Source organism: Malus sylvestris, chromosome 4 (genome assembly GCF_916048215.2).
Source record: "Malus sylvestris chromosome 4, drMalSylv7.2, whole genome shotgun sequence".
Classification (NCBI taxonomy): Eukaryota; Viridiplantae; Streptophyta; class Magnoliopsida; order Rosales; family Rosaceae; genus Malus; species Malus sylvestris.
In genome coordinates this window covers 4,535,172-4,551,149 of record NC_062263.1, presented here as the reverse complement: position 1 = coordinate 4,551,149, position 15,978 = coordinate 4,535,172, and the positions used below count along the sequence as shown (strand labels likewise).

General features: G+C 38.9%; 1 protein-coding gene and 1 long non-coding RNA gene across 5 annotated transcripts; both read right to left on the bottom strand.

The window, feature by feature from the left end:
* Nucleotides 1-7,818: 7,818 nt before the first annotated feature.
* On the bottom strand, nt 7,819-15,789 carry LOC126619322 (uncharacterized). 3 transcript variants are annotated; one of them, XR_007622028.1, is made up of 4 exons: nt 15,547-15,789; nt 14,942-15,048; nt 14,628-14,852; nt 7,819-8,251 (listed from the first exon to the last, which is right to left on the bottom strand). It is a non-coding gene; the product is annotated as an uncharacterized LOC126619322 (long non-coding RNA). The 3 variants fall into 3 exon arrangements; XR_007622026.1 differs by having other exon boundaries at nt 15,565-15,789; XR_007622027.1 differs by having other exon boundaries at nt 14,746-14,852; nt 15,565-15,789.
* LOC126619316 (protein ANTAGONIST OF LIKE HETEROCHROMATIN PROTEIN 1-like) lies at nt 10,040-14,621 on the bottom strand. Of its 2 annotated transcripts, XM_050287651.1 has the most exons (6): nt 13,890-14,621; nt 13,443-13,548; nt 12,070-12,118; nt 11,021-11,532; nt 10,701-10,926; nt 10,040-10,607 (listed from the first exon to the last, which is right to left on the bottom strand). In XM_050287651.1, exons 4-6 carry the CDS (start codon nt 11,528-11,530, stop codon nt 10,150-10,152), a joined length of 1,194 nt encoding a protein of 397 aa, XP_050143608.1. In that variant the 5' UTR covers nt 11,531-11,532; nt 12,070-12,118; nt 13,443-13,548; nt 13,890-14,621; the 3' UTR covers nt 10,040-10,149. The 2 variants fall into 2 exon arrangements, with proteins under 2 accessions (XP_050143608.1, XP_050143607.1); XM_050287650.1 differs by lacking the exons at nt 12,070-12,118; nt 13,443-13,548; nt 13,890-14,621 and having other exon boundaries at nt 11,021-11,683.
* Nucleotides 15,790-15,978: the final 189 nt, after the last annotated feature.

The window sequence follows — 15,978 nt, the reverse complement described above, 5'->3', positions numbered from 1 at the left end:
AGGAAAAGTAAATCACTATAGTCTTGTCCTGTTTTCTATGTCCAAAAAAACGCTGATTTAGAAAGAGAAACTCCTAAGTTAGTCATTCATTACAAACCTCTTAATGAAATCCTGGAATGAATACGGTATCTAATTCCTAACAAAAGAGATTTAATTAAGAGACTTAGTCAAGCTGTAATATTCTCAAAATTCGACATGAAGTCTAGATTTTGGCAGATTCAAATTCATGAGGATGACAAATACAAAACTGCATTTGACACTTCTTTCAACCATTATGAATGGAATGGAATGTCATTCAATCTTAAGAATGCATCCAGAGATTTTCAAAATATCATGAATGAAATATTTAATCAATACAGTCATTTCTCAATTGTTTATATTGACGATGTTCTCATTTATTCCAAATCGATAGATGAGCATTAGAAACACTTAAATATGTTTGCTAGGATAATTAAGTTAAATAGACTAGTTGTCTCATCAATCAAAATTAAGTTATTTCAGATCAAAATTAGGTTTTTAGAATGCAATATCCATTAGTCAACCATTTAGCCAATAGAAAGAGTAATTCAATTTGCAGATAAGTTCCCAGATGAAATCATTGATAAAACCCAGTTACAAAGATTTTTAGGATCCTTAAATTATGTTGCAGAATTTTATCCACATCCTAAACAACAATGCAAACCCTTGTTTGATCGTCTAAAAGAAAATCATTCACCTTGGTTCAATACTCATACTTCAATTGTCATACAAATTAAATTACATGTTAAGACTTTGCCCTATCTTGGCATTCCAACTCCCAATTCATTCAAAATTGTTGAAACTGATGCCTCTGAAATTGGTTACAGAGGTATTCTCAAGCAGTCAATCTCTTCCGGATCTCCTGAACAAATTGTTCGTTTCCATTCAGGAGTATGGAATCCAACACAAAGCAATTATAGTACTATTAAGAAAGAAATATTATCTATAGTATTATGCATTAGCAAATTTCAAAATGATTTATTAAATCAAAAGTTTTTAGTCATAGTCGATTGCAAATCTGCAAAACATGTTTTACAAAAAAATGTTCAAAACATTGCATCAAAACAGATTTTTGCACGATGGCAAGCAATATTAAGTATTTTTATTTTGAAATCGAATACATCAAATGTAGTCAAAATTGCATCCCTGATTTCCTAACCAAGAATTTTTGCAGGAGAAAAATGACAGCAAGAAGACCTGATCAAATGAGGCTTCCAGCCACTTTACCACCACCACCAGTAAAACAAGAATCAAGCCCATATTCTTCATCGGCCTTAGCCATTACCAACCGTTTCACTCTCTTATGTTCCACAACCTTAGGCCAAATTACCAAACACCACGTCCCAATTACCAAACGGCATTAGTCAGTCAATATGACCTTTATTCAACCCCAACATACCAATCATCATCATCCCAACCAGTCAGTTATACCAAAACATCACCATACATCAAGAAAAACCCCAATGAATATATTTTCAGTATCCTTTTCAATCTTAATCAAGAACAAGCACCAGAAAAATTAGCCAAAACAGTTTTTCCACCTAATTTCCATTATCATCTTATAACATTACATAAAACACTGAAATACTATCAAGCCATCCTCAGTGAAACTGAGTCAATTTCAATCAAACCTCTCTACAGCAAAACCCATGAAAACAAAATCCTCTACCATTCTCTTTACATTGCAAGGTTTTTTAACCTAATCAGATTGGGGAATCCCCTTTTATAAAACTAAATCTCTTCATACTCAATATGTCCATATTCCCAATAACCATTACAATTACTTTGATTACATTGATGCATGGATTAACATCTTCCTCCATCAAACAGAAGATTTTAGTCATTCATGGTTCATTAATTTTGACAAGAGTTTCAGATTGAATTTTCCTGCATGGTTCCCAAAATGGTGGTCAATTCACAGCCTAACAGCCAGTCTCCTACCAAAAGAGTTTATGCAGGTCCTATCCGCCAATTTCCAGCAGAAATTTGACAAAAGCCGATTCAACTACAGAATTACACTTTTCCCAATATTCATGGCCAAAGTACAAAGTCTCATGGATTATGAAGTGGAATTATGAAGTTGAAACAGGTGAAGTCTACAGAATCAGATCAATTAAGTGGTGGGATAAATTCAACCATCAAAAGACCATCAATCAGGTCCTCATTGAATTTCTCATTACTCCACCTCCAGTCATTCTGGCACAACCAGCACAGCCATCACTACCAGTCATCCCGGAACAGTTATTATTGGACATTAGTTCATCCTCATCCTTCAAAAGAACAATCAAGTCTTCCAAATCATCAGGCTCAAAGAAGAATAAAGTCACTCAGCTCAAAGATTTAGCACAACAATTACTTGCAGAAGCAGCGATGCTCCACACTAAAGAAGAAGAAGTTTCAGACTCCGAATCTTCAGATGCGTCCTCACAGCAACTAGCCAAGTCAACAAGTCAAAAAACACAGTCAGCTAAGTGGGTCGACTACCAGGATTCCCATGACCCATTTGCATAAAGTCATGCGAAAACTTCAGTCATCATGTCAAGTCACCATGTGAACACTAGGACAATTACCATGTGAAAATTCAGTCATCTTTCCAAAGTCACCATGTGAATAAAGTCACTCAGCTCAAAGATTTAGCACAACAATTACTTGCAGAAGCAGCGATGCTCCACACTAAAGAAGAAGAAGTTTCAGACTCCGAATCTTCAGATGCGTCCTCACAGCAACTAGCCAAGTCAACAAGTCAAAAAACACAGTCAGCTAAGTGGGTCGACTACCAGGATTCCCATGACCCATTTGCATAAAGTCATGCGAAAACTTCAGTCATCATGTTAAGTCACCATGTGAACACTAGGACAATTACCATGTGAAAATTCAGTCATCTTTCCAAAGTCACCATGTGAAGCGTTCAGACAATATTCGCACCAATAATTTTGACAAAGATGGAATTATTCAGTCAGCCAGCACATTCCCACCAATGATTCTGACAAAGTTTGGAGTCATTCAATCATCCATATTCTACAATGAAAGCAGCAATTATTCCAACAAATTTCACTGTTCATCAATAGTGAAAGCAAGTCATCATTCATCAATAGTAAAAACAAGTCACCCAAGACCTTTTTCCAAGTCTATAAAAAGTGGACTCCGGAGGAGGAAGGTTTCAAGTTTGGAATTTCCACAATTTCTCAGTAAAAACTTTCTTTGAGTTCACACTGTACCCAAAGAAATCAAAATTGTAAACACTTTTAACTTTCAAATGTCAAGGATGCTTGCGTGCACCAATATCCTTTTCATCAATCATTTTCTTATTTGCTGACTCAATTGTCAGTAAATCAATTGTAAGTTCCAGTGTTTTGCAATAAAACTTATTTTCAAATTATATTTGCATCATTATTTTGAATTCATTATTTTCATTATGAAGAATATTTTCATAACAACTGATTTTGAATAGCATAAAATCCTTACTCACAGTCAATTCATCGAATATCTCAAATTCAAGGTAACACAGATCAATCAATTTTTCAATTATTTCTATTTGTTTATAACAGTTGGTTTCATGACATATTTAATCCTGGTTATCCTCCACATCAAATTTCCAATAATTCAATTAACAGCTCATTCAATTATGATCATCATTGTCCTTGGTATAATTGTCCTCATCGTTATTTTCAATAAGTAGCTCTATATATATATATTATATTGCAACCCATCTTAGTGATAAATTATTCGACATGGGACTCCATAAAATAAATTTTTTGAGACTTTTAGGAAATGTACAAGTTCTGGCTTGAATCGGTTATGTTATAGGGTTTTCAATTTAGAAGCTAAACCGAATCAAACAAGGACGTGACAAACTTTTTTTCTTATGAATTTAATATCAAAATCCTCTCTCTCTCAACCTCCCTCATCTCCTCATAACCTTCCTCATGCTCTTAGGGCACGTTTGATGGGCTGACATGGATATAACTTGTAGTATTAGACTGGATGGGATGGGACTTGATTAGATTTATGTCTGTTGTTTGGTACTCACTAAGGGTGCGTTTGGTACGTGGGACGGGACGGGACAGAATGAGACGAGGCGTTTCATCCTGCGTTTGGTACGCCAAAAATGGGTGGAACGCGCTGTTTCACGGGACAGAAATTTGGTGTTTTTGCTTCCCGCCTCCCCCTTGGAACGGGTTGTTCCACGTATGTGGAACACAAAAATTCCACTGTCTACCCTCCCTCTCTCTCCCGCAGCCTCCCTCTCCCGTAACTTCGTTACCCTCCCTCTCTTCTGTAGCCTCCTCCTCCTCCACCACAAACCCAGCAACCCAAATGCTTCGTTACCCAAACGTAGCTTCGTTACCCAGCAACCCAGATGAATTTGAGCTCGATTTCGGGCTTTCCGGGCTGAGTCGGAGACGAATCCGCCGAAATACAGGCGAAACAAACCGAAACGCACTTCCTTCTAGGGAAAAACTCGGCGTTTGCGCTGGCCGGAACGACACGGCGTTTGCGAAGTGCAGGGAAATCATAGTTTGATGCAGCTCAGTCCACACTCGCCTCCCTTAGCCTTTTCATATCGTTGGTTTTAAATTGGGGAAAAATAGTTTGATTTACCGGAATTGAAGAGAAAGATAATGAAATGAAGAGAAAGTATGGGTTTGATTTACTGGGTTTGATTTTTACTGGGAGATTTGAGCATGCGGGAGAGAGAGAGAGTCAAATGGAAGAAGAGAAAGCAGAGAAACGGGAGAGGGAGAATCAAATAAAAAGGGTAAGTTAGTCATTTAATCCAGTTTCGTTCTGTTCCATCTTGTCAGTACCAAACATGACATGAATCTTTGTTCCGTTCCGTCTTGTCCCGTCCCGTCTGCGTATCAAACGCTACCTAAGGGTGCGTTTGGTACATGGGATGGGACGGAACAGAGTGGGACGGAACCGTTCCGTCCCACGTTTGGTGCCTTAAAATTGTGTGGAACGCGCGTCCCACGGAACGAAAAAGGGTCAGATTTTGGTTCCCCCTCCCCCCCCTGGAACAAGTTTTTCCATCCCGTGGGACACAATTTTTTTTTTTTTGGACAACAATACCCCTTTTATTTTTCATTAATTACATTGTCTACCTCCCTTCTCTCCCGTAACCTCCCTCTGTTCTACCACAAACCCAGTAACCCAATCCCTTCTTTCCCGTAACCTCCCTCTTCATCCACCACAAACCCAGTAACCCAATCCCAGCAAACCCATCCGACGACGACGACGTCACCACCGTCACCAGCAAACCCCTCTTCTTCTCCGGCGTCGTCACCACCGTCACCAGCAAACCCTCTTCTTCTCCGGCGCCGTCACCATGGAGCCGTCACCAGCAACCTCTCTTCTTCTCCGGCGCCGTCACCATAGCCAGGCCGACGACGACGACGACGCTGCACGGAGGATGATGACGACGCTGCAGGGAAGACAATGACGACGCTGTAGGGAAGACGCTGCAGGCCGACGACGACGACAACGCTGCACGGAGGATGATGACGACGCTGCAGGGAAGACGATGACGACGCTGCAAGGAGGACGATGACGAAGCTGCAGAAATTGATTGAAATGAATTTTGGGATTTTTTTGTGTTTGATTTTGGGATTTTTCTGTGTTTGATTTTGGGATTTTTCTGTTTTTTTTTCTTCTTGTAATTGTTTGCTGGTGACGAGATCTGAAATTGATTGGAGGGTTTGCTGGTGACGAGATCTGAAACTGGATTGGTTGCCGAGAAAACGAAGGAAAACGAAAACTGGGGTTTGATTGTTTGAGTTCATACTCGCACTCAGCAATTGTACAAACAAGGCTAAGTTAGTCATTTAACACGAAATCCAAACCGTTCCGTCCTACGCATACCAAACATAACACGAACCTCCGTTTCGTTCCGTCCCGTCCCGTTCCGTCCCGTCCCGTCCCGTCCCGTTCCGTTCCGTCTGCGTACCAAACGCACCCTAAGGGAACATAGGATAGGACCATGGGCCGTGTTATGGACTCAAACCCCGTCCTATTACGGACTCAAATTCAAATCTCCAAATCCAGTCCGTAATACAATATAGCTCATCAAGCGCGGGTTGGGTTACAAGTCCATTTTAAATGAAAATAACCTGTCCTAAACAGCCCACCAAACGAGCACTTTTAGTCTTTCATCCACACAACCAACATTGGCAAGCATTCTCTTTTTGTTGTTTCCATTTAAGCATGCAACAGATCGTTTTTGTCAACTATTTGGCAAAAACAATGAGTATACAAAAAGATGGTTTGGATAAAGAAAGATTAGGTTGGATGAGCAAAAGAGAGCAAAATCCCCAAATGCAGCCAACCTTTAAAAGAAATGGATATAATTTGCCCCCAAGTTCTTGGCATGAGATTTAACAACAAAATATTTCCCTATTCAAAGGATCTTTCTGGATCCCTCACTTTATAGCACACAACACACCCACACAAAGCAAGCAAACCAACAACCGAAATAAGCTTTGAGCTCCCCCTTACCAATGGGCAAGCTTATGCCTCCCCTCTGCTCCTTCTATCTACTTTATCTTATTTTCATCACCACATTTTCAGTTTCGATGCTCGTTAATTCTCTCACTCTCAATTCCGATACTCAAGTTCTTCATCTTATAAAGCGTGCCATTGATCCCAACTCTGTTCCCGTCTCTTCTTATCTGAGTGCTTGGGAGTTTGCATTGGATCCATGTGAGTACCGCCCGCGGGGGGGGGGGGTGGTGTTTGGAGTTTCTGGGAATCTTGTGCAGTTTCCCGCTTTACAACTCCCCTAGCAGAATAACGTCAATTGAGCTTGACGGTAGTGGCCATGAGGGATTCATCACACCGTCAATCTGGAATCTAAACAGAGCTCACTATCATCAATCTAAGCAAGAACCACTTTCGAGGACCAATCCCGGATACCATTTCTGAACTAAAGAAGCTCACCAGACTTTCATTGTCCGGCAATTTCCTCGCATGCAACCTTCCCTAAGGATTGATTGCGCTCAAAATGCTTCAATCTCTAGACGTTTCATATAACCAGCTTTCCGGCTCCATTCCTCCAAGCATTAGTGGATTAAGGAGCTTGACCTACTTGAACATGTCCAACAATGGATTCACTGGCAGAGTCCCTGAAGTCTAAGGGTTGTGGCAGCTGAGGACATTAGATATCAGCAGAAACAATCTCTATGGGCGTATGCCAAATGTTCCATTAGGCTTGAGAAAATTGATGCTCAGCCATAACCTGCTTTCCGGGCACCTTCCGGCATTAAACAAACGCAAACGTCTGCAGTTGCTAGATGTGAGTGACAACAGGCTTTCAGGTACGATTACAAGAGATATTTTTACCTTGCCCAAATTGACCGAACTCAATGTTTCAATCAACACCTTCACCACCTTAGAAGTTGTAAGATTTCTTGGACCCGAAACACAGCTTCAAGTGCTTGAAGCCGAAGGAAATCAGTAGCGTGGACATTTGCCTCTCAATTTGGTCACTCTTCCAAATTTAACGTCAATCAACATGTCATAGAATCAGTTCTTTGGTGTTATACCGGGGGAATTCAGAGCAAAAGTAGAAGCATGGAGAACCCTCTACTTAGATCACAACTTTCTGCAAGGAAAGCTTCCGCAGGAGCTCATTCTTGGCCCAAAGACAATAAGGGGTAGTCTTTCAAATAACTGCCTGAAGTGTCCAGAAAACCTTCCAATATGCTTTGGGGGGCAAAGGAAATTTTCAGAATGCGGTGGACAGAATGATACCAGTGGGTAAGATTTTTCCAATAAAAAAGATTTACTTTTTTTCTCAGGAAATGAATAAAAAGAAAATTGTATACAAATAGAAACAATGTTACATAATCCAATTCATATTAGGATTGTCAAGCCATGTAAAAAGTGGTTACTGAGACAAAGCAATAAAGAGCAACAGATAATGTATACTTGCATGAATCATAACCCCTCACCTCTCTAAAGTGGACTCTCTTGATAGAGTTCTCCCTTTATAGTCTTCTCCAAGAAGACTTTCCACACATAAATAAACAGGTCCAAGGCATACAAAATAATATGAGCAACTCAACAGAACCTGTCCAAATACGGGCAAGCACAACCCTGCGAAATTATACCCTGCATACGCCACAACGTCCAGCAATGGTATCCAGAGCTAGCTATGTCACTTTCAGCATTGGAGATTGCAAACCAGCCAAGCAATCCCCTGATTAACAACCAGTTTAGTGCTTCAGGGCTAAACCTGGCAATGACCAAAGAAAAAAAAGGGTTTAAGAGATCATTGAGTACTAAGAGAGATAAGATCTTCAACCATTGAAAGATTGAAATACCAAAACCATAAGGGTGCGTTTGTTGCGCCGGACTGTCTCGGACTGGACTAGCTGCCGGGACTAAGCTGGACTGGCTTAGACTGGACTAAGCTGGACTAACTTAGTGAAGCGTTTGTTGCAGTCTCGGACTAAGAAGCAGGATAAGAAAAACAGTACTGTTCACCATATTTGTGTTTGCTTAGACTAGGACTACAAATTTTTGCCATTGTGTAATAGAGTAATGCTACAAATCTCACGATATGGGTTAATTGGAGCATATTTTTGCCATGTATATTATGAATCTTAAAAAAAATTGACAATTGTTTTGTTTCTATTACCTGCTAATAGAATTGGGTTTAATTTGCAAATGTAGCTTGATTTAAACTCTATCACCCAACAGAAGAAAAATAATAGTGTCCAATACATGCAACTTCAACAAATACAAGTACATAAGATCTCCATAATTTAGAAAATCCTAGTTAACATTAGTTAACATTAGCCAAAATAGATCTCCATAATTTACAAAATGGCTAGTTAACATAAGCCAAAATACTAGTGCAAAGCTAAGTTATAAGTCATAACATAAGATTGTATGATTAATAAAATACATCCATGTTAACGTTATTAAAATACATCCATGTTAACATTAGCTAAAATTCTCATCCGCTTGCGTTGTCGCTTAAAAGCCTTTGGACGAACACTTTCTTGAGTTCCGGTTTGATTGCCCTGAACACTCCCACATTTTTTGGTTTATCCAAAATAAGAGACAATGCATCAATTTGATCCATAGGAGAGAGACCCATTGCTTCAAGTTCATTAGCTATGTCAGTATGATCTGCAGTACCTTGAATTAAAGCTTCAGTTACCATTTGCATCATCTTCCCACTTTCAACATAAAAATCTTTCAGTCCACTGATAATTGCCTCGGTTCCATCATTTGAACTTCCCACAGCTCTTTTCCTCTTTCTTTGGCTATTTTCAGATGGGGTGCTTTGTTGGCTTTGTTGGTTCATTGAAGAAACAAAATTTTCACCTCCAATATCACTTTCACCAACATGATCATGACTTTGTTCCTCCATCATTTGAGCAGGGGTTTCGGCTACATTACCCGTAGCCCGATCTTTTCCAAATATATATGCAAATCTATCAAACAGTGGAAAATGTTTGCTTCTCGATCCATCGGCTTCTTTATTTCTCTAAGATTATATCAACATAGCAAAACTAAAATTTAGCATGCGTAACAAATATAGCAGCAAGAATATAACTAATGCATAAATAAAATAGGATATGAACTTGCACATAAGTTTGCCATGCGTCATCACTGTCAACTTCAACGCACTTTTTGACATCATTCCATGCAAATCCACTTGTGTTTATCATGTCAACGACCATACTATATGTTTTTTTTCATTTCTTCAACTTGGATTCAATATGTGGATTTGCCTTTATATTTGAATGAGGACATAAAACATTGACAGCTTTTGCTATTTCAACCAAAGTACCTTGTTTGAAAGCACCGGTGTCACACCGTTGCTTCCGAGCAACAAAATCCTCAAGAACTCCTAGTAATACTTCTTCCTCAAATGCTTCCCATTTACGCCTTCTTCCTTTTGGCTCTTGAGTAGCATTCAAAAAATTTTCGTTATCCATACCTAAACAAAAAATATTTTAATGAAGGAAAATACCATACAAATAATCAATTTGCATAATATCCAATCAACTTGCATAACATCCAATTAATTTGCATACCATCCAATCATTGTGCTAATATCTAACAAATGCATGATAAAAAAGGAATACTAAAATAAAATGTTATCATTAACACATATAGCTAGTTCGGTTGCTGGTTCCTAATTGCTCTCCACTCATTATACATTTCCTGAGCCATATCATTCCTCATTGCAGTCCACTGGTCCGATGTTTGAACACTACCAACATATTCACCTTCTTCTGTATTTTGTCCATCTTCTATTATTGGCAAATTCTCCATTGGATCTACAGATATCTCTTGCCTAATAAGATTGTGTAGTAGGCAACAAGCGGTAATTATTCGACCTTGTGTCCTTATCGGATAGAAAGATGGACTCCTTAGTATCGACCACCTTCCTTTTAGCAGGCCAAAACAGCGTTCAATTACATTCCTTGCCTTAGAATGCTTCATGTTAAAATATTCTTCCTTATTAGAAGGTGTTCGTCCCTCCCATTCAGATAAATGATAAGGTATTCCTCTATAGGGTGCAAGGAATCCTTCACCATTTGTATAACCACCATCTACAAGGTAATAACAACCTAATGAAAAAAAAAAAGACCTTATTAGTGTTTTGTAGTTGACAAACAGAACTAAACCTAACTTACAAAGTTGAGACTAAGTAATAGTCTTACCCGCTGGTACCTTAAAACCATTAGGCCTACTAATTGCATCATGTAGCACTCTAGAGTCTGATGCGGAACCCTCCCACCCCGGAAACACATATATGAACTGCATATCTCCTGAACACACACCTAACACATTAGTTGCAACTCGACCCTTTCTTGTTCGGTATCTTGGTTTGTCAATTTCAGGTACATGCACATCAATGTGTGTTCCATCCAATGCTCCCAAGCAATTCTTAAAAATAAAAAATAAAAAAGTTTTTGTTAATTTATACAAAGGGAATGAAGAGTTAAAGCTTAGGGAAAATGAAAAAAAATTCTCATCATACCTTAAAACATCGCCACCTAGGATCTGTAGAATCAATAGGCACAGGCTGGGGGACTTTTAGTAGGATACCTTGTAATCGCAAAATTCCTTGCAATACGCTATTGAAATACCTACTTATAGTCTCTCCCGACCTATAAAATCTACCGCCAACACTACGATTCTTAGTATGATGTGCTAATATTTGTAAAGTCATACACACCTGTTCCTCTACAGACACCAAACCATCAGTTTTTACCCTCCCATCTTGACGAAGTAAGTCGCATAATATGCCAAAAGTCCTTCTATCCATTCTCAATTCGTTGACACATTCAGTATCAGTATTCCCTATTATACCATTCAGATAACACAAACTAATCTCTCGTCTAATAAGTGAACGGTTAGTCAATGTGGGTCGTTCAACATGTCTCTGTTTGCCACGTAACATCATCACCACAAGAATCGTACAAATACAAATTGTCTCCAAATAAGACATCTCTAACAATAAGATCAATAAAAGCTTCCTTCGATCCATATCTATCCAAACAAAACAAAAAACAAAAAACAAATTAACTAGATCATTAACCCGAGGCAACAAATATACAGGTGGCGTTGAAAAAAAAAAAGTTTTCATTAACCCGAGGCAACAAATATACAGGTGACGTTGAAAAAAAAAAAAAGTTTTCATTAACCCGAGGCAACAAATATACAGGTGGCGTTGAAAAAAAAAAAAGTTTTCATTAACCCGAGGCAACAAATATACAGGTGGCGTTGAAAAAAAAAAGTTTTCATTAACCCGAGGCAACAAATATACAGGTGGCGTTGAAAAAAAAAAAAGTTTTCATTAACCCGAGGCAACAAATATACAGGTGGCGTTGAAAAAAAAAAAGTTTTCATTAACCCGAGGCAACAAATATACAGGTGGCGTTGAAAAAAAAAAGTTTTCATTAACCCGAGGCATCATATTCAAAATGTTCTACTCTTATACATCTATAAACATGTGTCTAAGAACACTAGTATGAGGATTGCTATCATTGCTAGGCATTGCATGTGAAAAGGGAAATTAAAGGACACCTGTAATGCAGTAGCCTTAGCCTTAGCCTTCCGTTTATGCTCCTCTTCTCTGCAACCAACAACCACAAAAAATTGCAATCAGCATCAACCCCACACAATACAAAACATTCACATTGTAATATCATGGTTATAAACCAAGTACACACACACACTGCATACATACATACACACACTGCATACATACATACACACACTGCATACAGTGCATACACACACTACATACACTACACACACACACTGCATACACTACACACACACCCTGCAAGTACACACACACTGCATACACCCTGCATACATACACACTACACACACACACTGCATACATACACACTGCAAACACTACACATATACACACACTACATACACTACACACACTACATACACTACACACACACACTGCATACATACACACTGCATACACCCTGCACACACACTGCAAACACACTGCATACACACACTGCATACATACACACTGCATACATACACACTGCAAACATACTGCATACACCCTGCACACACACTCTGCAAACACACTACACACACACACTGCATACATACACACTGCAAACACTACACATATACACACACTACATACACTACACACACTACATACACTACACACACACACACTGCATACATACACACTGCATACACCCTGCACACACACACTGCAAACACACTACACACACACACTGCATACATACACACTGCAAACATACACTGCAAACACACTACACACACACACTGCATACATACACACTGCAAACATACACTACACACACACCCTGCAAGTACACACACACTGCATAAGATATTAATTGAACGCATAATAATTAAAACCGAATACAAACAAAATGAAGTAAGATTTAAAGTGGCAGATAACAGAACATAGATTACATATCCTACACGTTTATACTAATAAACTTGTTAATGGCACATGGTGGAGGTAAAACAAAATCCTGAAAACATCCACTGTGCTAGAAACATATTCTAGATTCTGAGAAGGCCATATCCTAATATTCTGTTCTACGATCCAGATGAAAGAAAGGCAGGGCACTCAAGAACTAAAGAGAAATTATTCATTATTTAAGTTGGGTTAGTTCTAAACATTGAAAGGCAGCCAATATTTGAAGAACCTAATAACTTGTACCAATTTATATATACAAAATCGGGGTATATATAAAAATCACTCACAGAATCCAAAGAGTAGTAACATAATTCAATGTAATTCCTCTTGCAAAGACACCAACTTTTCGCAACAATGAGATTAAAAACCAAATCAACCAACTATCAAAATCCAATGAGTGGTAAACAAGCTATACATTATGCAAAATAGGCAATCAAACGGCCAAAAAACAGCCACAAAATCCAACCTTTTTGCACAGCTTGAGACGTTTCCGCCGCAATGCCTCTCCTTGCTTCTGCTCAGCTTCCCTTCTCCTCTTCTTCTTCCTCTTGTGAAACCCAGACACGAAATTGCTTCACAAAATCCAAACAAGCAAAGCATCAAAACCCGAAAAATAAAAAAACCCAATTCAGAAAACGCGAAAAGAAACAAAATTTCAGGGCTTAGATTTCATCACTGAGCAAATTTTGTGATGGCGGTTTTTACTACCTGAGGATTTGAAAGAAAAGTTGAAATATGAAAACCCCAAATTCTAATCTTAATTTGACCTAAAAATCAAAACCCTAATTTGTTCAAGTGCAGAGGTCTATCATTGAAAATTTCTCAAACCCAAAACAACAAAATCAAATGAAGCTCAGTAATACCACGATCTGCAAAACAAATTGACGAAATAAAGCGAAGATGCGAAGTTTACCAGACAAGTCGGAGCAGATGAGGGGGAGCAGATGCAGATGAGGGAAGGCGCAGAGATCAGAATGAGGAAGATGACGATGAGGGAGCAGGGCAAGGACGACGATGAGGGAAGACGCAGCGATGAGGACGAGCGACGTAGGTTCTTGGATGAGTGACTCTCTCGCGGCTTTCTCTCAGGGCTTACGAGTCCTCCCGAAACTGGGGTTCCTCGTTAAGAACGCGTAAGGAGGTGAATAATCCGAGCGAGTCCGACCTAAGGTCATTAAAACTAATCCTGCTACAAACCAAACAAGGGACTATAGTCTAGTCCAGTCCAGTCCTCCCTAGTCCTGTCAAACAAACGGCCCCTAAATATACACAAAATACGAAGACCCTAAAAGAAAATCCCAATTGCAACAATGATGCAGTTCAAGAAGCTGAGGACCAACTGATCTACAGTCAAAACATTCATGTGCCGTTGAGAAAATAGCCAATAGCTGATTGTCTCAGATTGATGCCCTAGTGAAAGTTTCTCTTTAAGAGTCAAAATACCTAGCATACTCCTTCCAAATAATAAGAAAAGGAAAAGGAACTAGTGCATCAACAAGAACAGCTATATTTTCCCTCACAGTAACCAGTAAAACAACGGTATGGCCTGCTAATAGAATTTAGTTTTTGGCCAAATGCTAGTCTTTGGTCCCGTTTGCAACATACATCAGTTAACAAAAAGCACTTGGTAACAGGTGATACTCCTACTTACAGTTTATGTCGCACGCTAAATGTGGTAAAGGACTGTTATTTTTTAACAGCATCTTAGATGACATTTTGAAAACACTTCTGTTGCTCTTGAGCCTTAAGAAACTAAAAGGTATAGGTACCAATTTTTGCATATGAAATGTATAGGTCCACCGCATTGATGTCATCGATTATGGTATATATAGGAAAACCTGTCTCCTACTGGCTCAGTTATTTTGTTTCGGTGGCCCTGAAAATAGAAATGGTGGGTTAGAAGGTGTAAGTTCTATATCAGGATAATCTGATCCGACAAGGAAAAGTCCAAAGATTAGTGCCTACCTTGTACAGAAATGGAAATTGAACACCCTTCAATTTGTTCCACACATACTGGACATTCACTTCACTCGGAAGCACTAGCATTGACAATCAGAATAGTACCAACGGATCTGCACATTTCAATACAAAACACCAAAATACAGCGCCATTACCGAAAAACAAGCACAAACTTAATAGACCAACTTCTAACCTCTAAGAAGTAACAGAAATTAGAACGCTAATCTAGTCATTCGAAGACATTCACGCAAGGCCATTACGATGTTTAAAACTAGTGGAATACACTCCATGTCAGTTAGAGATCATTGCAAACCGTAATTTCTACAGGATTGAGTTGGATTTAGCAGCACCTCCATAAAACCTCCAAATTGCACGTCAGGCCGACATTTACAATACAATAAACCAATATAATTTACAGCATTGGAAGATAAACAAAGAACACAAAATTGAACAACCACAATCTCAAGTATGTATCAAACAATGGATTTGATACAACCAAATGTCAAGGGTATATCATATGAATAACAAAAAGCATATAAATTTGAACAAAAAAGAAGCACATTGATTCATGGAGTTCTATCGACAAATGCTATCTGTTGCTTGCTTGCTACCTTAAAAATCTTCCATACCTCGATATCCAATTGACATGTATGGTGACGGACGGAGCTTGGTGGACGATTGCAGCAACGGTTGCGCAGCACGGATCTGTCAGGAAAGTGGTAGCCGGATGTTCTTAGTTCCGACTCCATCCGGTGCTGTAATCGTCGTCTTTGCTCCCCACCAAAGCTCCGTCGCCAGAAATTGAACCGTAGTGAAAGAAAGAAAGGGTCAAATTTGTCCAGAGCGGAATTTGATCAGGTTTGAAACTTGAAACCTCACAAGTTTGTTGTTTTTATCACAGCCCCTCAAATTTTAAACCTTACAATAAGACCCTTCAAAGTTTTAGCAAGTTTTTAAACCTTACAATGTTCTATTAAAATTTCTCAAATTCCAGGTGTATTCAATTGGGAATTTGAGAAATTATAATGGATTTTTATAGAGTT